Source organism: Elgaria multicarinata, chromosome 4 (assembly GCF_023053635.1).
Source record: "Elgaria multicarinata webbii isolate HBS135686 ecotype San Diego chromosome 4, rElgMul1.1.pri, whole genome shotgun sequence".
In the NCBI taxonomy this organism is placed as follows: Eukaryota; Metazoa; Chordata; class Lepidosauria; order Squamata; family Anguidae; genus Elgaria; species Elgaria multicarinata.
Genome location: NC_086174.1, coordinates 138,592,520 through 138,609,407, shown reverse-complemented (window position 1 = coordinate 138,609,407; position 16,888 = coordinate 138,592,520). Strand labels below are relative to the sequence as shown.

The window sequence follows — 16,888 nt, the reverse complement described above, 5'->3', positions numbered from 1 at the left end:
GGGAGAAATGGGTTCAAATCCCCACTCAGCTATGGAGCTCACTGGGTGAACTTGTGCCTGCCTCTCTCTCTCTCTCTCTCTCTCTCTCTCTCCCTCCCTCTCTCTCTCTCTCTCTCTCTCTTGTTCACGTGCTTCTCTCCCGCCCCCAGCCTAACATTTTCACAGGGTTGTTTTGGGGATAAATATGGGGAGGGGAGCTATATTTGTCATTTTGAGCTCCTTGGAGGAAAGGTAGGACATGAACACAATAAAATAAAATGAAAATAATTACATATGGTAAGAACTACCTCTGAGTGATTAAGTGATCTCTAGCTAGGCTTCTTTTCTCTTTCTGCCAGAGAGCAATATGACTGGATTCCAGCAAAGTCAGCTTTGTCTGCCCAGCCAAGAAATGTATTGAGATTTGCTGGCTGCTTTCTTCTGACCCTAATGCAGTATCATGGACAGTTAAAGCATTTGGGTAGGCACAGAAAGTTTAAATCCAGAGGCATTTTAAGACAGGTGTAGGCATGCTTCAGGCTTGTGGGATCTATTCTCTTTTTTTGCCTAGAATCCTAAGGTCCACCAACAAGATCTGAGTGAAGAATGGTGGCTTAGACAAATGGATACAAGCAAAAGTATTAAGGAAAAGTATTAAGGGTGTCTCTTGAGCAAATGCTCAGCCCAAGAATATGTGATCAGTACCAGAACCAAACTCAATGGTCCGGTCATCCAAAAGTCCACATCTGGTTTCCCCCCAAACATTCTTTTTTAAGCAAGTTTTTTGGAGGAGTGACTTTTAGCAGTTGCTAGACAATTGGAAGTCAGAAAGCCTTTCTTATCTACTTCAAATTACCCAAAGTCCACCAGTAGATCCTAACCTACCTTCTCCCAACTCCTGTTTTAAGTAACAACTGATAATACGCTTGTATTAAGGAAACTGAACCATTTGTAATTCAAATAACACCATTTCAGAATCTACCTAAAAACAAATGTTTGTCTCCTTTTTATCAAAAATGGGCAAGACATGTACATGCTTTACCTAGTTTCAGAGTCCATTTCCAAAACAGATGGCACTAAATGCACATTAAAATAAACAGAGGCATCTTATAGAGATGTGAAGAATTTTTTTTATTAATAGGGCAAGACTGTCCAATTGAGGAAAAGGAGTCACCCTAACCTTGTGACACCAGTAGGGGACATGTGGCCCTCCAGATGATGTTGGACTGCAACTCCCATCTCCCCTAGCCACCATGGCCAATAGTGAGGGATGCTGAGAGTTGCAGTCCAACAACATCTAGAAGGCCATACATTTTCCATCCCTACCCAATGACATAGACCCACCAATTGTGCTTTGTGTGTGGCATATTATAATGGCAACAAGAGGTAAGACTTGTTGCCATAACATGCAAAGCTATTATTAGTGAGGTTTCCCATTGTCCATGCTAGTTCAAATATTTAATGGTTGCAGGAGGATAATTACTTCTTATTTCTCAGTAGTTAATCTGGCTTGGAACTGTGAAATTCCCTTAGAACATCTTGTTTTCAACTGGTGAGTCAGGATCCACTACAGAGTTCTGACCCTACCTATAATAACTACCATACACTCGTATATACGTTGAGATCCCCCATGGACCTGAAATGTATGTTTGGGCTGATGGTGGGTCTCCATTCTGAAAAGACTGAGAAATTACTGACTGAGAGCCTATTCAGAAATTTAAGGGTACTTAAACAAACTATGGGCTGTTGGAGAGAAGCAGGAGAAAGCATGCAGTGTGCCAACCATAGCCGCTTTTACTCAATGACCTATGATCAGCTCATTCATAGGTTGTTGGGATTGATGCACAAACCCACACCAATGGGTTGTTTAGGAGTTCAGCAACCCAGCGGTTAACCCAACAATAAACCATATGGTAACTGCTGGGTTCTGATGTCACACTCAGCAGGAGCTGATTGTGCACTGCTGAGTAGAAGTGATGTGCATGCAGGTGACAGTCTCTTTCTCTCTTTTTCCTGTCTATGCGCAACAATTCATGGGTTTTTGTTTGTGTGAACCAGGTCATAGCCATTAACTAGGCAAGACAGAAAAGAGAAAGAGCTAAATCTTGTGGTGACAAAAAGAGGCACATGACCATTAGGACTGATTATTTTGCTGGCTGGCTTCCAAAATATAAATTTGCATTATAAAAATAGAAGCCAGTAATGTCAAGCTGGCTGGACTCCAGCAATCATGACCAGTTTAAACCAGATTCATGGAAGGCTAATGAAATTGACACATTGGGAATATTTGCTCCAAAAGATCCTCCTAGGGAATAAAGGGACTATAATTAGTATCATCAATAGATGAGTAACACATAGTCCTTTCCCAAATCTTACGTTTTTACAAGTTAGGTTGTTTGGGTACTTAGTGATCTAGTTCGCATGTAATGGCAACAAATTGTGAGTTAATGAGATGCATTCCACAGTTTTTAAAAAATATTCAACGCCTGATCGGGCCATTCAGGGGCTGCTACATGGTGTTCAAACTCAGACACTCTAGGTTAATTGTTGGTTAAGCAACACGCATGTTGGTTAAACAACACACCCATGATTAACTTCTAGTGTCTGGGTTCAGATATCCTGTAGTAACCCCCGATCAGGAGTTAAATATACAAAACGGCTGTGGAACACAGGCAAATGATGTGTTAATTAACCCATGATTTTTCTGCTGTTACGTGCAAACAGCCCCACTATCTTGTTCATAAATCAGTTTGGGCAACCATCCTAAACACGTTTGGCAAACTTGGCCAATTGAATGCTGTGACTTAGGTGTAAACAATTTAGGTGTCCCAGATAAGCACCTTTTATGCATGTCAGGTCTTTAATATCAAAATATTAGCAAAAAACACACACCGTGTTTCCCTTTTAATCCACTGAAATGCAATAATTGTGTCTTATCACTAAATTGCTTTCTCTTGTGATCTTTTGTTTTTGTTTAATTGTTCAGTATTTCTCAGGAATACAAGCAATTGCATATGGCTCTTGATAAAAGACATGCTTAAGTATTGCATATGTGGTATGTTTTGATTATTGGCTGGGGCATCAGAGTGAGAAGAATTTCACTTAATGCAAAATTGTTCTTGGGAGATGCAATTTGAGACTTCACAATCTCCTCTTTTTTTCTGAACTCTTAATAAAATCCTCAGTATATTTTCTTGACCTTTTTCATAAGCGCTAGAATTCACAGAAATACCTGTCACCTCTTACTGGAGCATATTCAGTTTTTTTATGGCTTCAGAGCAGGTTGAGGATTTATTCTTCACCAGATTACTAAGTATGCTGTTGCAGGCACCTTTCTTGGCAGCAAGAATCAGCATGGAAGTGTAACCTTTTCCAGATCTATATGGCCTCAAAATCTACTTGATTCAAATGAAATCTGGGTTTTCTAAGAACTTTACTGCAGACAGTGCATAGAAACTGGGATCGCCGATGGGAGGTGGCTTGTGAATTGCAAGTGACCCACATCAGTTGCTTCCTAGACTGCTCTAGAGAATGTAATTATTTGTACTGGGATAGGCTGTTTATTTGTATTCAAAAGCATCATGTCTCAAATTCTAACCCAATATAATGCATGCTGTTACCTGTATGTTAATTTTAACAAATCATAATGAACAATGAACAGGTAACATTAGTATAAGGACTGATATGATGGAACTATGCAGAATAATGTCTGAATATCCCCTTGTGCCTACTGCATCGCACAGGAAAAAAAAGTGTTTAGATGCAACTTGGTAGGATCCAGCCTGCAAAAATGCTTTGAAATACATAACGGAATACTTGCCATACATTGTGTTATAGTGTTGAAGAGTATTCTTAGCAACTAGAAACAGGAGATTGCTTCCATCTTGATGCCAAATATTGATAAGTAACTCCCTTCCATAACAGAACATGCAGAATAAGAAAATACATCCTAGAATTTGTTCATAAATGTTCTGGTCCTGCACATGTTGGCTCAGATTGTAAGTTAGCATTTTATTTGCTTGGAATTCAATATTTGAGTGCCTACTACAGTTCTTTTTTGTGAAATCCTTAGGAAAACCTGGAGGCCATTGTCATATAGCGATTCTCCACTTGTCTTAAGTAGATCAGCTGTATTGGTCAACTGTACTTTCAATATTGAGAACTTGATAAACAGTAGCTTGTCACTGAAATGTAATGAACGGTACCATACTGATGTGACTGTAGTAAAATTACTTGGTTATTTAAAGGAGATCTTCGTAGGCAACCTGTATTGCAGGAGCACGTTTAATAGAGCTTGTCCTGAAGACTGCTGTTTTGTTGGATCTTGTCACCATAAAGGTCAGACTAACAGGGTTTTTTTTATTTTGAAATGGCACCAAAAAAGAGGCAAGTTCTATTTTTACAGTATACACACTTTTTAATGTTTTTTTGTACACTGCGCTTACTGCATTATGAATTTTTCTCCTCCAACAGAAAATGCATCTTGAAACATTGCTAACACAAGTCATTTGGAACGTCTGTTAATATTCTCAGCATTGTCAAAGAGTTCCAGGGGGGAAAATGTAATAACAAAAATGTTGAACTGGAAACATGGCAGCAACTCTCAAAATTTACATCATGGATATGGCCACCATCTTGTTCTTATTAGGTGGCACAATTTGCGTTATATTGGAAAATGAAGTCTCATTTAAACTGATATACCCCTGTAAAATGATGATTTTATACAGTAACTATTGCAGTATAAAAGTACGAATTCCAAAGTATTCAACATTGCTGCCATTTAGACAAAGATGGTGATGGTGAAGTAAATTCCATTTATTGAGTCTTGGAGTGCAGAGAATTGTGATACTAAACATGGCTAGCCTCATGGTTTTGTTCTTCCCACATGCAACAAACAAATTCTAATTCTGAAACTTGCTTGTAGGAACCTTAGTTTTCTGAAATGTTGATTGATTAGAGATTTGTTGAGCAGTTTCATGAATAAAAAGTGGGTCTGTCTTTTATCCTCTGGGAATTGTGTTAATAGTAACCTTAAAATATCAACTGTGGGAGGTCTTAATGATGGCATCTTGCTGTTAGGAATTACTGAGTAAAAATTTAAAATCTTTTTTCAGCATAGTTAGGAAATATAAACCAGCAAAAACTCTGCTTTGGGGTTGAGAAGTGGGGATAGACTTACAGCTGTATGAGACACTTGAGTTATACCAGTTTGGGGGTTGGTTCATACATGCATACATCACAAGATCTCCCATCATTTGGCTATTCAGCATTTGATGTGTATTAACAGTATTTTAACTGCTTTCAGGTAATACAAATGTCCTGTCTACGATATTTGTCAACTTGAACATGAATATTTGAATTTGTCCCCATAGTGTTCCTTTTGTTAGATAGAATAATACTCTTGGCATCTCTGTTAATCCTGGATTGAATGTGACTTTTATAGCCGTCAGTTTGCCACTCAAGAGAATATCGTCTCTTCTAGAGTCACAAAGGGAAATAAGACTTAGAAATATAGTGAACATAACTAGTGTGTGGGCTTGCTGAGTACAGCTCATAGTTAGTGAAAGACTGAGCTATTTTGGTGGCTGCCAGTGATTTATCATACAGGCCATATGATTCCTCTTGTTGAATTTAATACTCATTATTGGCTTCTGCTTTGAATAATTGGAAGTTCATACTGAGTAGCCTGCAGAACTTTTGGTTAATGCAGCCAAATGTTATGTAGACATTTCAATGGTAATGTAGATATCTGCAAGAGGCTCAAATTTATGTTCTCTAAGCTTGCAGAAGTATGGAAATAACATTGGATTGTCCTTACCTAGGTGTCTGCAGGTACCAGTTCAAAGTGACATGGTAGATTGACATGTTAGAAGGATGAGTTAAGTTATGCTTCCACAGTGAGAACTTTTAAAAGGACAGGTGTAAAGCATGCTGGCTTATATCCAGAGTTGCACAAATTCACTTGCCTGCTTAATCAGGAGTGAGCACCTTTATTCCACACAACTTCCTTTCCTGCTGCTCTTATGCAGGAGGTGGTATTCGTGGGAGTAGCAGAAAAATACTATTGGCACTGCCTGCAAAAGCCCTGCATCAGCAAGAGAAGCTATCTAAAGAAGAAGGGTTGGTGATGATCAAATATTTTGGCTAGCTGGTATGTCCAGCCAGTTGTCACATCTTCCATATAGCATTTAGGTAATAAATTTATGAGATAATGTTGGACTATATTCAAACAGACATCTTACAGGATGCTAACAGGATTTATAGAGTTCATTACTGGTTGTGTGTGGTGCTGAGGAAATATACTGGGTTTAGTGTTTCCATTTTATAGTATTCTACAGAATTTATACACTACTACTCGGTATACTGGGAAAATGTGGACCTCTTTTGTAGCAAAGCCTTTTTGCTACCAGTTAAGCATTTGATGTTTGGTCCACCTCCGTACACAACTGAGTCTTGGCAAAGCCGTGCTGTGATCTGTGTCTGCATATGGAGAGGAAAAGGGGAGTTGAAACATAGGCAGTTCACAAGGGTTTAGAGTGTGAAACATTAATCTCGAATGAAATTGAGATTCTTGGTGGATGCAGTGTTCAAATGCAGAGAGAATTTCCCTTTACCCAGATGCATAGAATATACTGTATATGGCTAAAAAATAATGGCTTACTGCATGAGAGATTTGTCGATATGAATCCATCTGTTTTCACCCTAACAGTAAACAGCCAGTGGCTTAATAGAACTAGAAAAATATATAGGAACCCTCATATTAAGTTGAAGTAGTGCCCAGTATAAAAAGCTGAAGCTTATTGGTACTGGGCTTCGACTCATTGGCTTTAAAGTCTCAGATCTTCAAACTAACAACTTTATGTTAAAGCACTGCGATATTTAGCCAAGTATTTCACTAAGAGATACTACGCATGTAAGAAATGGGTTTTCAAGCTAGTGATTAGCTTGAAAACGTCTCAGCATAGTACAACACACTATTTATATAGAGATATATACTGATTTAACGGAGTCAAGCACCAATGTTTCTTTTCCCTCTCCATATACTTGTAAGTGTTGCTGCTTCTGAACTTGGCATGATATTTTAGATCTACATATATACATTTTCTCCCTAACTTTATAGCTTTGGTTATATGTTCATGGTTTTTGAGTAATTGCATTAAATACACTCCCATCCCAATGGTATTATATTTAAACTATATAAATGCACATTGAATTTAATTCCATAACATAATTCATAACACAATCTAAATATAGAATTTTTATCCAGAAACTGATTCTTTGTTTTTCAGATGCCTCTTAAATATTCTTTGTCAATTCAAATGTTCCAAAAAGTATATTTTTATTAAACTAGTTCTGATATTTTTTTCTTAGTATAAAATGTTCTTACCCTTCCCAGGGTAAATCCTGACCATATTTAATTAGAAGTAAGTCCTGTTGAAATCAGTGGGACTCCTGACTAAATAAGGTTAGGATTGGTACATAAATCATACAGGGTTGGGATTCCATAATGGAAGCTTAGAGCTTGTCTTGCAAAGGCTAGTCTGATCTCTAAAGAAACGAGTAGTTTTCTGGTTTGGATGAACAGTTGGGATGGTGGGCAAGAGGAAGTTGGCTGTGCTTGCTTCAAAAAAACCAACTTCAGTGTTCATTTCTTTATAGTATATATTGGTTCTTAGTCTGAAGTGCATTCCCTTAAAGTCAAGACACTTTTAATAAAAGTTGAGATGTATCTAATACCTTAAAAGACCAGACTGCATGCTACCGAATGTCTGTAAAGTTTGGTATTTCAAAGCAATGAATGTAATCCTGCAAGTGTCAACAGCTATATTCTGAATCTGGAACACAGTTAGATAAGCTGAACTCTCAATATGGAGTTAAGGAAAATAATACTTAATCTTTTTCCATGCTTCAGTACACTGGAAAATCCCTCTTCTGCACCTTACCACTTTAGATCATAAGTCTGAGAATCGTTTGGGTTGGGGGGTTTTAAATGACAACTTTTCTGTTTAAATCTCTACTTCAAAGAAAACGGAGTCTGCTGGAATGTTGGGGATCATAGCTACAATGCATTAATTGGTAAAATGTTTTCCCTTCACTAGGTCCTTTAAATATATACCTAACATATTTTCATCCAGACTATTTTACTAAATCAAATCTGGAGGCTTGAGAGTAAAAATTTTACACATATAATTACATAACATGAAGCAGTTTACATATTTTGGGTTGAGCATATTTAGACTTCCAAACATCAGGAGTGCAAATTTAATACAAACATTGCTGCTTAAACACTGAAAATATTATGGGTTCATTAAAAACCAAAACCAAAAAAAACCACCCTTAAATACTGCATCACTCAAAACAAATAGCCTAGAAAAATCTAGGCTTTCTCAACATCAGTAAAAAAATTAATTAGAATATTGGATCCCTGCAATTTAAAAGAAGTTTATCTGGTTTTGTTTTGTTGATTACCTGTAGATATTACACTTCACATTCTTTATAGGGTAGTTGCTGACACTTGCACTGTCCATAACCATTAATGATGATGAAGGGTCCTTCATGGGTGGGTTCATATTCATTATATGGTCCTTGGTCTGACATGTTTGACATATGTAGCCGTGTTTGAGATCGTAGTTGCCTGTGGCTTTGAATCATTGAGCACTGCCTAATTTTTCTTAATGTGGGAGGGCAGCACTTCCTGGAGATGAACACTACAAAAATGATAAAAAAGAAAGAAAATAATAAAGCCATCGTTCCTGTAATTACCTGCTGGGTAAAGATGGTATTGTTTGGCTCAGGCAACTGCTCTTCTGTGGTAATGGGTATGCCCGTAGTTGTTGAAATTTCTTTGTCTCCCACATGGAAATTTGAGGAGCTTATTCTTTTTGTGTATTCAGTCGTTGGAGCTCTGTAACTTGTAGCAATGGATGTAACAACAGTTGATAAATTCCAGCAAAGCTGAAAACCATAAACTGCATCTAGAATATCCTCTCCCTGGGTGTGGTTTGGGCTATGACAAAGTATGGAGTGCTCCCACCGACCTTGGAAGCCACTGAGCCATGTGGCTAATGCACATATTTTGGGACTGCATTCCCAGGGGTTGCTGGAGAGGCCCACTGTAGTTAGGGTTTTAAGTGAATATAAAACCTTGGACTCCAGGGTGGTTAGCTTGTTGTTATCCATTAGGAGTACTTTAAGATTAGGCATTGTTTCAAAAACTGTCATATCAATGGCTTTGATCTCATTTCCAGACAAATCTAGCTTTTCTAAAGTGCCCCAGGTCCATTCCATCCCGCATGTCAAGTTGCTAATTTTATTCCCCTGCAAGAAGAGCATGTGCAGATTGCTTAGCCGTAGGAAATGAGCAAAGTTAATCTTTGTCAGCTGGTTGTGCTCTAGGTGAAGCTCCCTCAGTTTGATTAATCCTGCAAATCCATTGCGTGCCAAACTTCGCAAGCGATTTGTGCTCAAATCCAAAAAATCCAAACTACGACAGTCTGAAAACAGACGGACTGGAATAGTCCTCAGGGAATTGGAACGTAAACTCAAGGTTTGCAGTTTGCGAAGGCCATAGAACAACTCGGGATGCAAAGCAGATAACTGATTGAAAGAGAGGTCCAAATGTTGCAGGTTAAGCAGTTGGCTAAAAGTTGTGTTTGGCAAATGAGAGATTTTGTTTGAACTTAAAATTAATTCCTTGAGTTTATACAGTCCTTGAAAACCATCTTCTCTTACTGTTTCAATTTGATTATGGTCTAAATGAAGCCAAGTAAGTTGACTGAAGCTGGCAAACTGATCCCCTTCAAGTTCCATAATAAAATTGTGCCTCAATGACAAACCTAGACAGCCCTTGTCAGTGGTGTTTGGCACTGAGTGAAACCCCTGAGAGTCACAGTAAAAGAGCAGCTTCTCACAACGGCATTTTGGAGGACAAGCCGTGCCCAAGGCAGGCAGCATTTTAAAAACAATACTCATTGCATATACTGCTGCCAGCATAGGAGCCCCTAATGGCCACTTGAAATGTAAGCCTGCAGAATATAATTCAGGGAAACAACAAAATAGGATATTCTTATCAGATGTATGCTTACAACAAAAAGGAGAAAAATTGCTGCACATAATGACATGCATTAAAAATGTTTCTGGTCTTTACATTTAAAACAAATCCATGGTATGAAAATCCATCTAAATTATTGAAATTACTGATGAACACGTCCCAGTTGCCTTTTTTAAAAAAGAAAAAAAATGTATCGTTGCCTACATGTGCATTTCTAAAGCAAGATTGATTGCACATAGTTCAACAAATTGAAATGTATAAACTTACCCATTCTTTTGAGTACGTTGGAGGTTGCATTCAGTCGTAGTTTTAGACTCAACACAGTGAGTCTGTAAAAAGCTCTAACGTTGACAACCTTTAAATAATTTACTTTCTTCTACTGTCCTCTGATCCTAGAGTAAAAATGACTTCACATCCCTTTTCTCATATATTCCTTTCTCATATATTCCTTTTGAATTCATTTCCTTGATTTCCAGTGGCAGGTCTGCTAATTCCTGAATCAGTGCTGAATTGAAGTTCTCCGTTTTTATACTATACAGCTGTTTAATTGAAAACGCTTTCCAAAGCTATGGCTTTTTGTCTTAACTTGTTGATGGCAGATGGGTCGCTTATTGCTGAGAGAAGCTTCTGTAGTCGCTTGAATGCATTTGCTGAAAAGCTTTCAGCGATACGGTACAGGAATGCATTTGCTTATGTGCTGCGACCACACAACTGTATATAGGCTGACGTCACTCTGTGACGTTCCTTTTTGTTTGGATTTTCCAGAAGCTTTGCAGTTTAAGGCACTGTGGTGCATACTGTGAATTGTGAGATTAGACTACCACTAAGAGGAAAAACCTAACTAGGAATTCTTCATCCTGCATTCAAGAGAATGGAATGACTTTGCAGGAGTTTCTTGCAGGTTACATGCTAATTAATACAACCTTGAGCTGTATAGCTGAATTTGTGAAGTATAGTTACAGTGATTACTTTTGTGGCATGGAGGTCCTGCTGGTATTCTCCTGCTTAAAAGGTGTAGGGCTATGTGTGTGACAGGATCCTAATTAAGAAAAACCTGTCAAGGAAAGTCACATAGGACTAGCACTTCAAAAGGGATCTGAATTACAGAGTTAAAAAGGACGGAAATATTTATTGCTGGTATTGGGAAAACAAGGTTTTGTTCAACAATAGTTGAGAGAAATTTAACCAAATGCAAAGTCTTTAACCAATCGTTTTTCACTTTAAACCTGCTTTTAAAAATATCTATCGCTGTAGAAATATCCAATTTTCTAAAAAGTACTCCATTAAAATAAGATTTGCAAACAAACATAGGTTCTGTTCCAATAAAACAAACTAATGGGTCACATGGGAATTTGTTAATGAAGAGAACCAGAAGTACAGAAGTGAGACTGGATAAAAATAGTCCTTGAAAACTTGAAATAGAATCAATGAGGATATGTACAAACTTCTTCCTGATCAATTTTTATTTACAGAAAAGTAATCCTTACTCTTTCCCCGCCCCACTTAGCCAAGCTGAAAATTGTGTGAGTCTGTAAATATTTACTTTCTTGGTGTGGATGATGGTAGTGCAGGTCAATCAGCTATTTAAATATTGTGCTTGTTGTCTGTGGCCTTTTTTAGTTTTTAAAGTTGGCCTGAAGAGTAAATCAGAGGAATTTGTATTTAAGCTGCATGCTGAATGATGCCAAGCATTGGGAATGGTTGTAGTTCATGGTTGCAACTGGGAGTAACCTAGTTTGAAAATGTCAGATTCTGTTCAGTTAAGGCAGTATAGAGTTGTGAGACTCATTTCCTCTCCTCATTCTTGCTGTTCCTGCTTGTCCCTGTATGAGAAGTCAAGAATTCAGATCCATTGCTACCTCTGTTTTAGATCTAGGAGGTGTCAAACAGAAATGGGCAACTGCAACATTCAAACACAATTTTCAGTTAAACAAAGTGAATACTGACTGGACGTATCCTAGTAGTATCTAAATATTTTGACGCTTGTTCTATCATTAACGCTACAATTTGAAACATCTAAAATCAATTAACCAGTAACACATTCAGTTGCTTTTTTCAGTTAATTTTTTGTACTGCCTGTTAAAACGATGCTCAGAATATAAGGTCTAAGTGGTGATGTAACCTTTTGAAAGATTTCAGAAACCAGTTCCCCCATGGCTGCATTTCTCCAGAGCATTCCCCCCCCCCTTCTATGTCCCACATCTGCAAAATTCTTGACAAAATACAAACGCCTGCCTAATATAAAACATCAGGAACTTTCTGATATTGTGGGTTTGGAAGTTTAGGTGTGCTAAAGAAAGGCAAAAGGATGTCATTCTGGCTTCAGCTGATGCCTGGCGGTGGGCACCACCCAGAGCAGAAGGTTAAAAAGCCCTTTCCTGTGAGAAAGAGGGGCGGAAGATTGCTAGCTTCAGCAGATGCTGGGCTGTAGTACCCAGAGAGCCACTGCCAAGAAGCAGCTGAAAAGCCTCTCCATTCTTTTCTGCTCTAGATCAGTAAAAAGTGAGTTGTGAAGTTTGCTGCTATGGTCCTGAGTGGCTAAGGCTCTCTGGGTGCCTTGATGATGCAGCTACCAAACCATCCCCAGTATTCCTCCCAACCTAGCCGATGGGGAGGAGTGAGGATCACCCTGTAGCTTCAGGATGATAAAGGAGGCTGTGGCTCTGTATTTAAGCACAGACACACTTCCTCTGTGCCCAGCATCTAACCAAATAGACTACTAGAGGTGGGAACCACCACCTCTGTACTCATCATAAAAGTGCATAAAAAGTGGGCTCCTGCAGGTGTCATTTATTTAGTTACTTAATTTATTTAACGCCTATTTTAAAAAATCCTAGAAGTTTAACAATAATGATAAAATACAAATAAAATCATAATTGAAACTACTATATGAAACTAATAAACATGCCAACACAATGTAAAATACAGTATCATAATGTAGTGATTAGGGATAATAAACCACACTGCAAGGACTAAGATAATAAAGCACAAAAATAGTAGAAGATTTAAAAAAAATACTTCAAAAGACTGAAGCAGGAAACCTTTAGTCTGGTGCCACAAAGGAAGCACCATGAACGCCAGGTAAGCTTCTCTTGCGAGAGCATTCCAGAACCATCCGTACGCTGCTGATCCCCAACAGGCTGGTAACTCTTGTGGTTTTACTTATAACACTGCTGTGAACACTGGAGGGATGTGTAATAAGTACTGTCCGTTGGTGGCAGCTGTGCAGCTCCTATTACTAAGTTCATTTGAGATGTGAGTGAATGGAAATGATGGCTTGGGGCCTCTATACTTGAAGGAGCGCCTCTCCTTATATATATGCCTGCCCGAGACTTGAGATCTGCTGGAGAAGCCCTTCTCTGCATCCCACCAGCACAACACATACGCTATGATGGGACAAGGGAGAGGGCTTTCTCTGTTGTGGCACGCCGACTGTGGAATGCTCTCCCCTTGGAGGCCCGACTGGTGCCAACGCTGCTTTTATTCCAGCGCCAAGTGAAAACATGGCTTTTTAACAAAGCCTTTAATGGTTAAATTCAGTAAGATGGCACATTGTTTTAACTGTTTTAATTGTTTTTACTGCTTTTAAATTATATACTGTTTTAACTCAGTTCATGGTTTAATTTGTTTTTAACTGTATATATTGTTTTATACTGTATGCTTTTATCTGTACGCTGCCCTGAGATCTTAATGATATAGGGCAGGATACAAATGTTTTAAATAAATAAATAAAATATGAATAAAATATGAGCAAGTACTTTCACTTGGGTGTCCATCTTGCCTTTTCTATATGGTCCAGCTGCAACTGTGCCCAGGCTCCAATTTTCTGCTGATTTGGTATTATGCGCCTTCATGATGTTTGTGTGTGAGAGAGAGCAGGGGGCAGGGGTGTTTGAGGGACAGACAGATTTTATTGACTGAAATATTTTCAAACTGCGCTCTAAATGAAGACACCAAATACATCAAGATAAACCAATTTAAATGCCTGGGTTAAAAAAGGGTTTTGAGCTGATGCTGAAACAATTGCAGTGCTGGCCCAACTGCACATCAGTGGGGAGACTATTTCATAGTCAGGGTGGCTCTTTCTCTTGTTGACACGTAACATACCAAAGGTACTTGGAGAAGAGTCTTTGCTGACCATTTGAATATAATCGTGCATAGTATTGCACTGCACATTTACAGCTGGTTCTACAGCTTCGCTTCACCTAAGCTTTACTGCTTCATTATGAAGACTTCCTGCGTTGCCTTTTCCTTTTAAAGCTTAGCTTCTCTGCTGTGCTGTCGCAGTTCACCCTGATTAACTATAGTTTGAGTTAGATTTAAGGTATTCTGGTACAAAATTAACCTCTTTCAAGCACTCTACTGTATGTAAATGCATTTGTTTTTAGGCAAGACTGATGGTGCTATATAAATAAATAATAATAATAATAATCAACACCAGGCATTCTGGGACCACTGCATGGGTCTCAGCATCCTGGCAGAACCTATTGATATCTGCCATGACCACCACCCCCCTGCTGGCTTGGCCCTTTAGCCACCATTTTAGCCACCCCACAAAATGACCCCAATCTAGCAGTATTCCAGGGCATTGTGATAAATTAAAATAGCCATTAGATCCAGCTGCCTGGCAATTATCAGAACCTTACTGGTCCCCAAAACTGCCCACTGCCACCAGGTAAACCTACCAGGGGGCCCAGCAGAGTGCCCTTTGCCAAAAGGCCCTTCAAACCTGGAGTCAGCCCTGGCTCTTCTTGTATTCCTGGCATTGTAAGAATAAGCAAGTACTGAAACTTTTGAAACCCAGTGTAGCTTGCTGATTAAAGAAGCAAAATATCTCATTTGATACAAATGACTATAGAATTCTGATTCCAGACACAAGTGCTGGTAACTTTTAAAGCCCTAAATGCTTTAGGGTCAGATTACCAGAATGATTGTCTCCTCCCATATGTACCTGCCCAGACCTTAAAATAATCTTCAGAGACCTTCCTCTGGGTGCCCCCACCAAATGAGGTGAGGCAGGTAATTACTAAGGAGAGGGCCTTTTTGTTGGTGTTACCCTGGTTGTGGAACACCTTTCCCAGAAAGGCTCTCCCAACACCTGCATTTCCAGCACCAGGCGAAGACCTTTTTATTCTCCCAGGCATTTTAAAAACTGTTTTAGTGCTTTTTAATATTTTGTTCGACCTTTGGTGTTAATTTGGTTTTATGTGCTGAGATTGTTTTCTTCTTTGCTCCTGGTTTTAGCCTGGCTTTATTTGGGGCTGTTTTTATTTATTGTTTTAATGTTTGTATTTTATATTTTAATGAACTTCAGTTATTCGGTGGTTTAAAATACTGTAAATAAAGAAAATACAGTCTGAAATGAAGTCTAGATCAATTGATATAAATATTCAGTCTTACTCAGGGGCTCACTGACTGTGCAAGGGAGCTGAGCTTACACACCAGGTGTTCTCTGCTGACTACAGTTTGCCCAAACACTGAAATCAAGGGAAAAGTCTAAGTGTTTACAGGCTTTGAATCAAAGCCATTACAATGTGTACAATATGTTGATCTGACTTCGTTTGTTCTCCTTGTTTTAGGCTGGACGCAAAGAAAGAAGTGATGCTCTAAACTCTGCAATAGACAAAATGACAAAAAAGACAAGGGATTTGCGTAGACAGGTACAGTATTAAATATGTATAAAATGCTCATGCAGATTGTTACACATTCTATTTATCATTCTGTTTATCAAGTTGGCCTGATTCCAGCAGTCCTACAGTTCTGTCATTGTAATGGAAAACTAAACACTTGGATTCAGTTAGGATGGGCAAGCTGGCCTTGGGAGTGGCAGTATCTTCACAGAATCCTGAGGTGCAGTTGTGTTTAGGCTTAATTGGAGGGTGGGGGGAATGATTGTTCCTCTTTCCTATCCCTCTCCCCAGCAACAAACGCCAACTTGATGAAGCCAATGCCAACAGGGATGGTCTTGTTGGGAAGAGAGAATATCAAGAGGGTATTAGTGAAGGGACTTTTGCTTCTCTGTCCCTTGGTACAAGGAAAGTTCAACGTATCAAGGCAGCAGCTCAAAACTGCTTTTATACCCATCTAATCTCATTAAAAAGATAAGGGATGATGAATTGGTATACTCCCTTTCACAGGTGACCATACCCAGCACCCCACCCAGTATTAATTGAACAAGTGAACTCTGAGATGGCTACAGCATTACATTCCCTTTTCAGAGGTAGCAAATGTGTCACCCAGCTTTTGATAACTTTTCTTTTGCTGAGAAGTGAAACTTGATAGAACTTTCTACTCCCTTGAATTTAAGCTTGTTAGAGCTGCTAAGAGACAGGTAAAATAGTTTTAGAAGTTCAATCCAGCCATCTAAGAGCCCTCAGGTGGCCAACCCTGATCATTGACAGATGTAGAAAAGCTTTCTAAATCTATGCTTATTTCTTGTGGTGGGATGTATTGCTAATTGCAAAGAAAGTTAATTATCAACCAGATTATGTGGGTTGATCTGTATCTGTAGGATTTGATTATGAATATATTATTCTAGAAAGTCTGCCAGGATCGATATTTGAATGTGTTTTCCAAGTGCTAATAGGTAACAAAAGGCATTCAGTGAACCAGTTCCAATAGTGTTACGATAAATTTTGAAGTGCAAGCACTCAGCATGACAGTCCTGGTACCCATACCCCAAGGAGAGTCCATAATTGCAGGCAGCTGTCATTGATACATAGCAATAGGCCAGTTCTAGGAGTTTGCATCGGCAATATCTATTTGTTTTGAAATGAAGGGCTTATTATTATTATTTACATTTGTATACCGCCCCATAGCCGAGGCTCTCTGGGCAGTTTACGTAGGATAAAAACACTT

General features: G+C 38.8%; 2 protein-coding genes across 4 annotated transcripts in view; one reads left to right on the top strand and one right to left on the bottom strand.

Moving 5' to 3' along the window:
* The window catches only part of CTNNA1 (catenin alpha 1), an 82,252-nt gene that overhangs the window by 30,884 nt on the left and 34,480 nt on the right, over positions 1 to 16,888 (top strand). For both annotated transcript variants that reach the window (XM_063125257.1, XM_063125258.1), the window contains exon 8: positions 15,610 to 15,690. In XM_063125257.1, the coding sequence (XP_062981327.1) occupies positions 15,610 to 15,690 (81 nt within the window). The remainder of the gene's footprint in view (positions 1 to 15,609; positions 15,691 to 16,888) is intronic.
* On the bottom strand, positions 8,431 to 10,752 carry LRRTM2 (leucine rich repeat transmembrane neuronal 2). Of its 2 annotated transcripts, none has more exons than XM_063125855.1 (2): positions 10,298 to 10,752; positions 8,431 to 10,004 (listed from the first exon to the last, which is right to left on the bottom strand). In XM_063125855.1, the coding sequence occupies exons 1-2, from the start codon at positions 10,299 to 10,301 to the stop codon at positions 8,458 to 8,460; spliced, it is 1,551 nt and encodes a 516-aa protein (XP_062981925.1). In that variant the 5' UTR covers positions 10,302 to 10,752; the 3' UTR covers positions 8,431 to 8,457. The 2 variants fall into 2 exon arrangements, 1 of the variants encoding a protein (XP_062981925.1); XR_010025417.1 differs by having other exon boundaries at positions 8,639 to 8,687.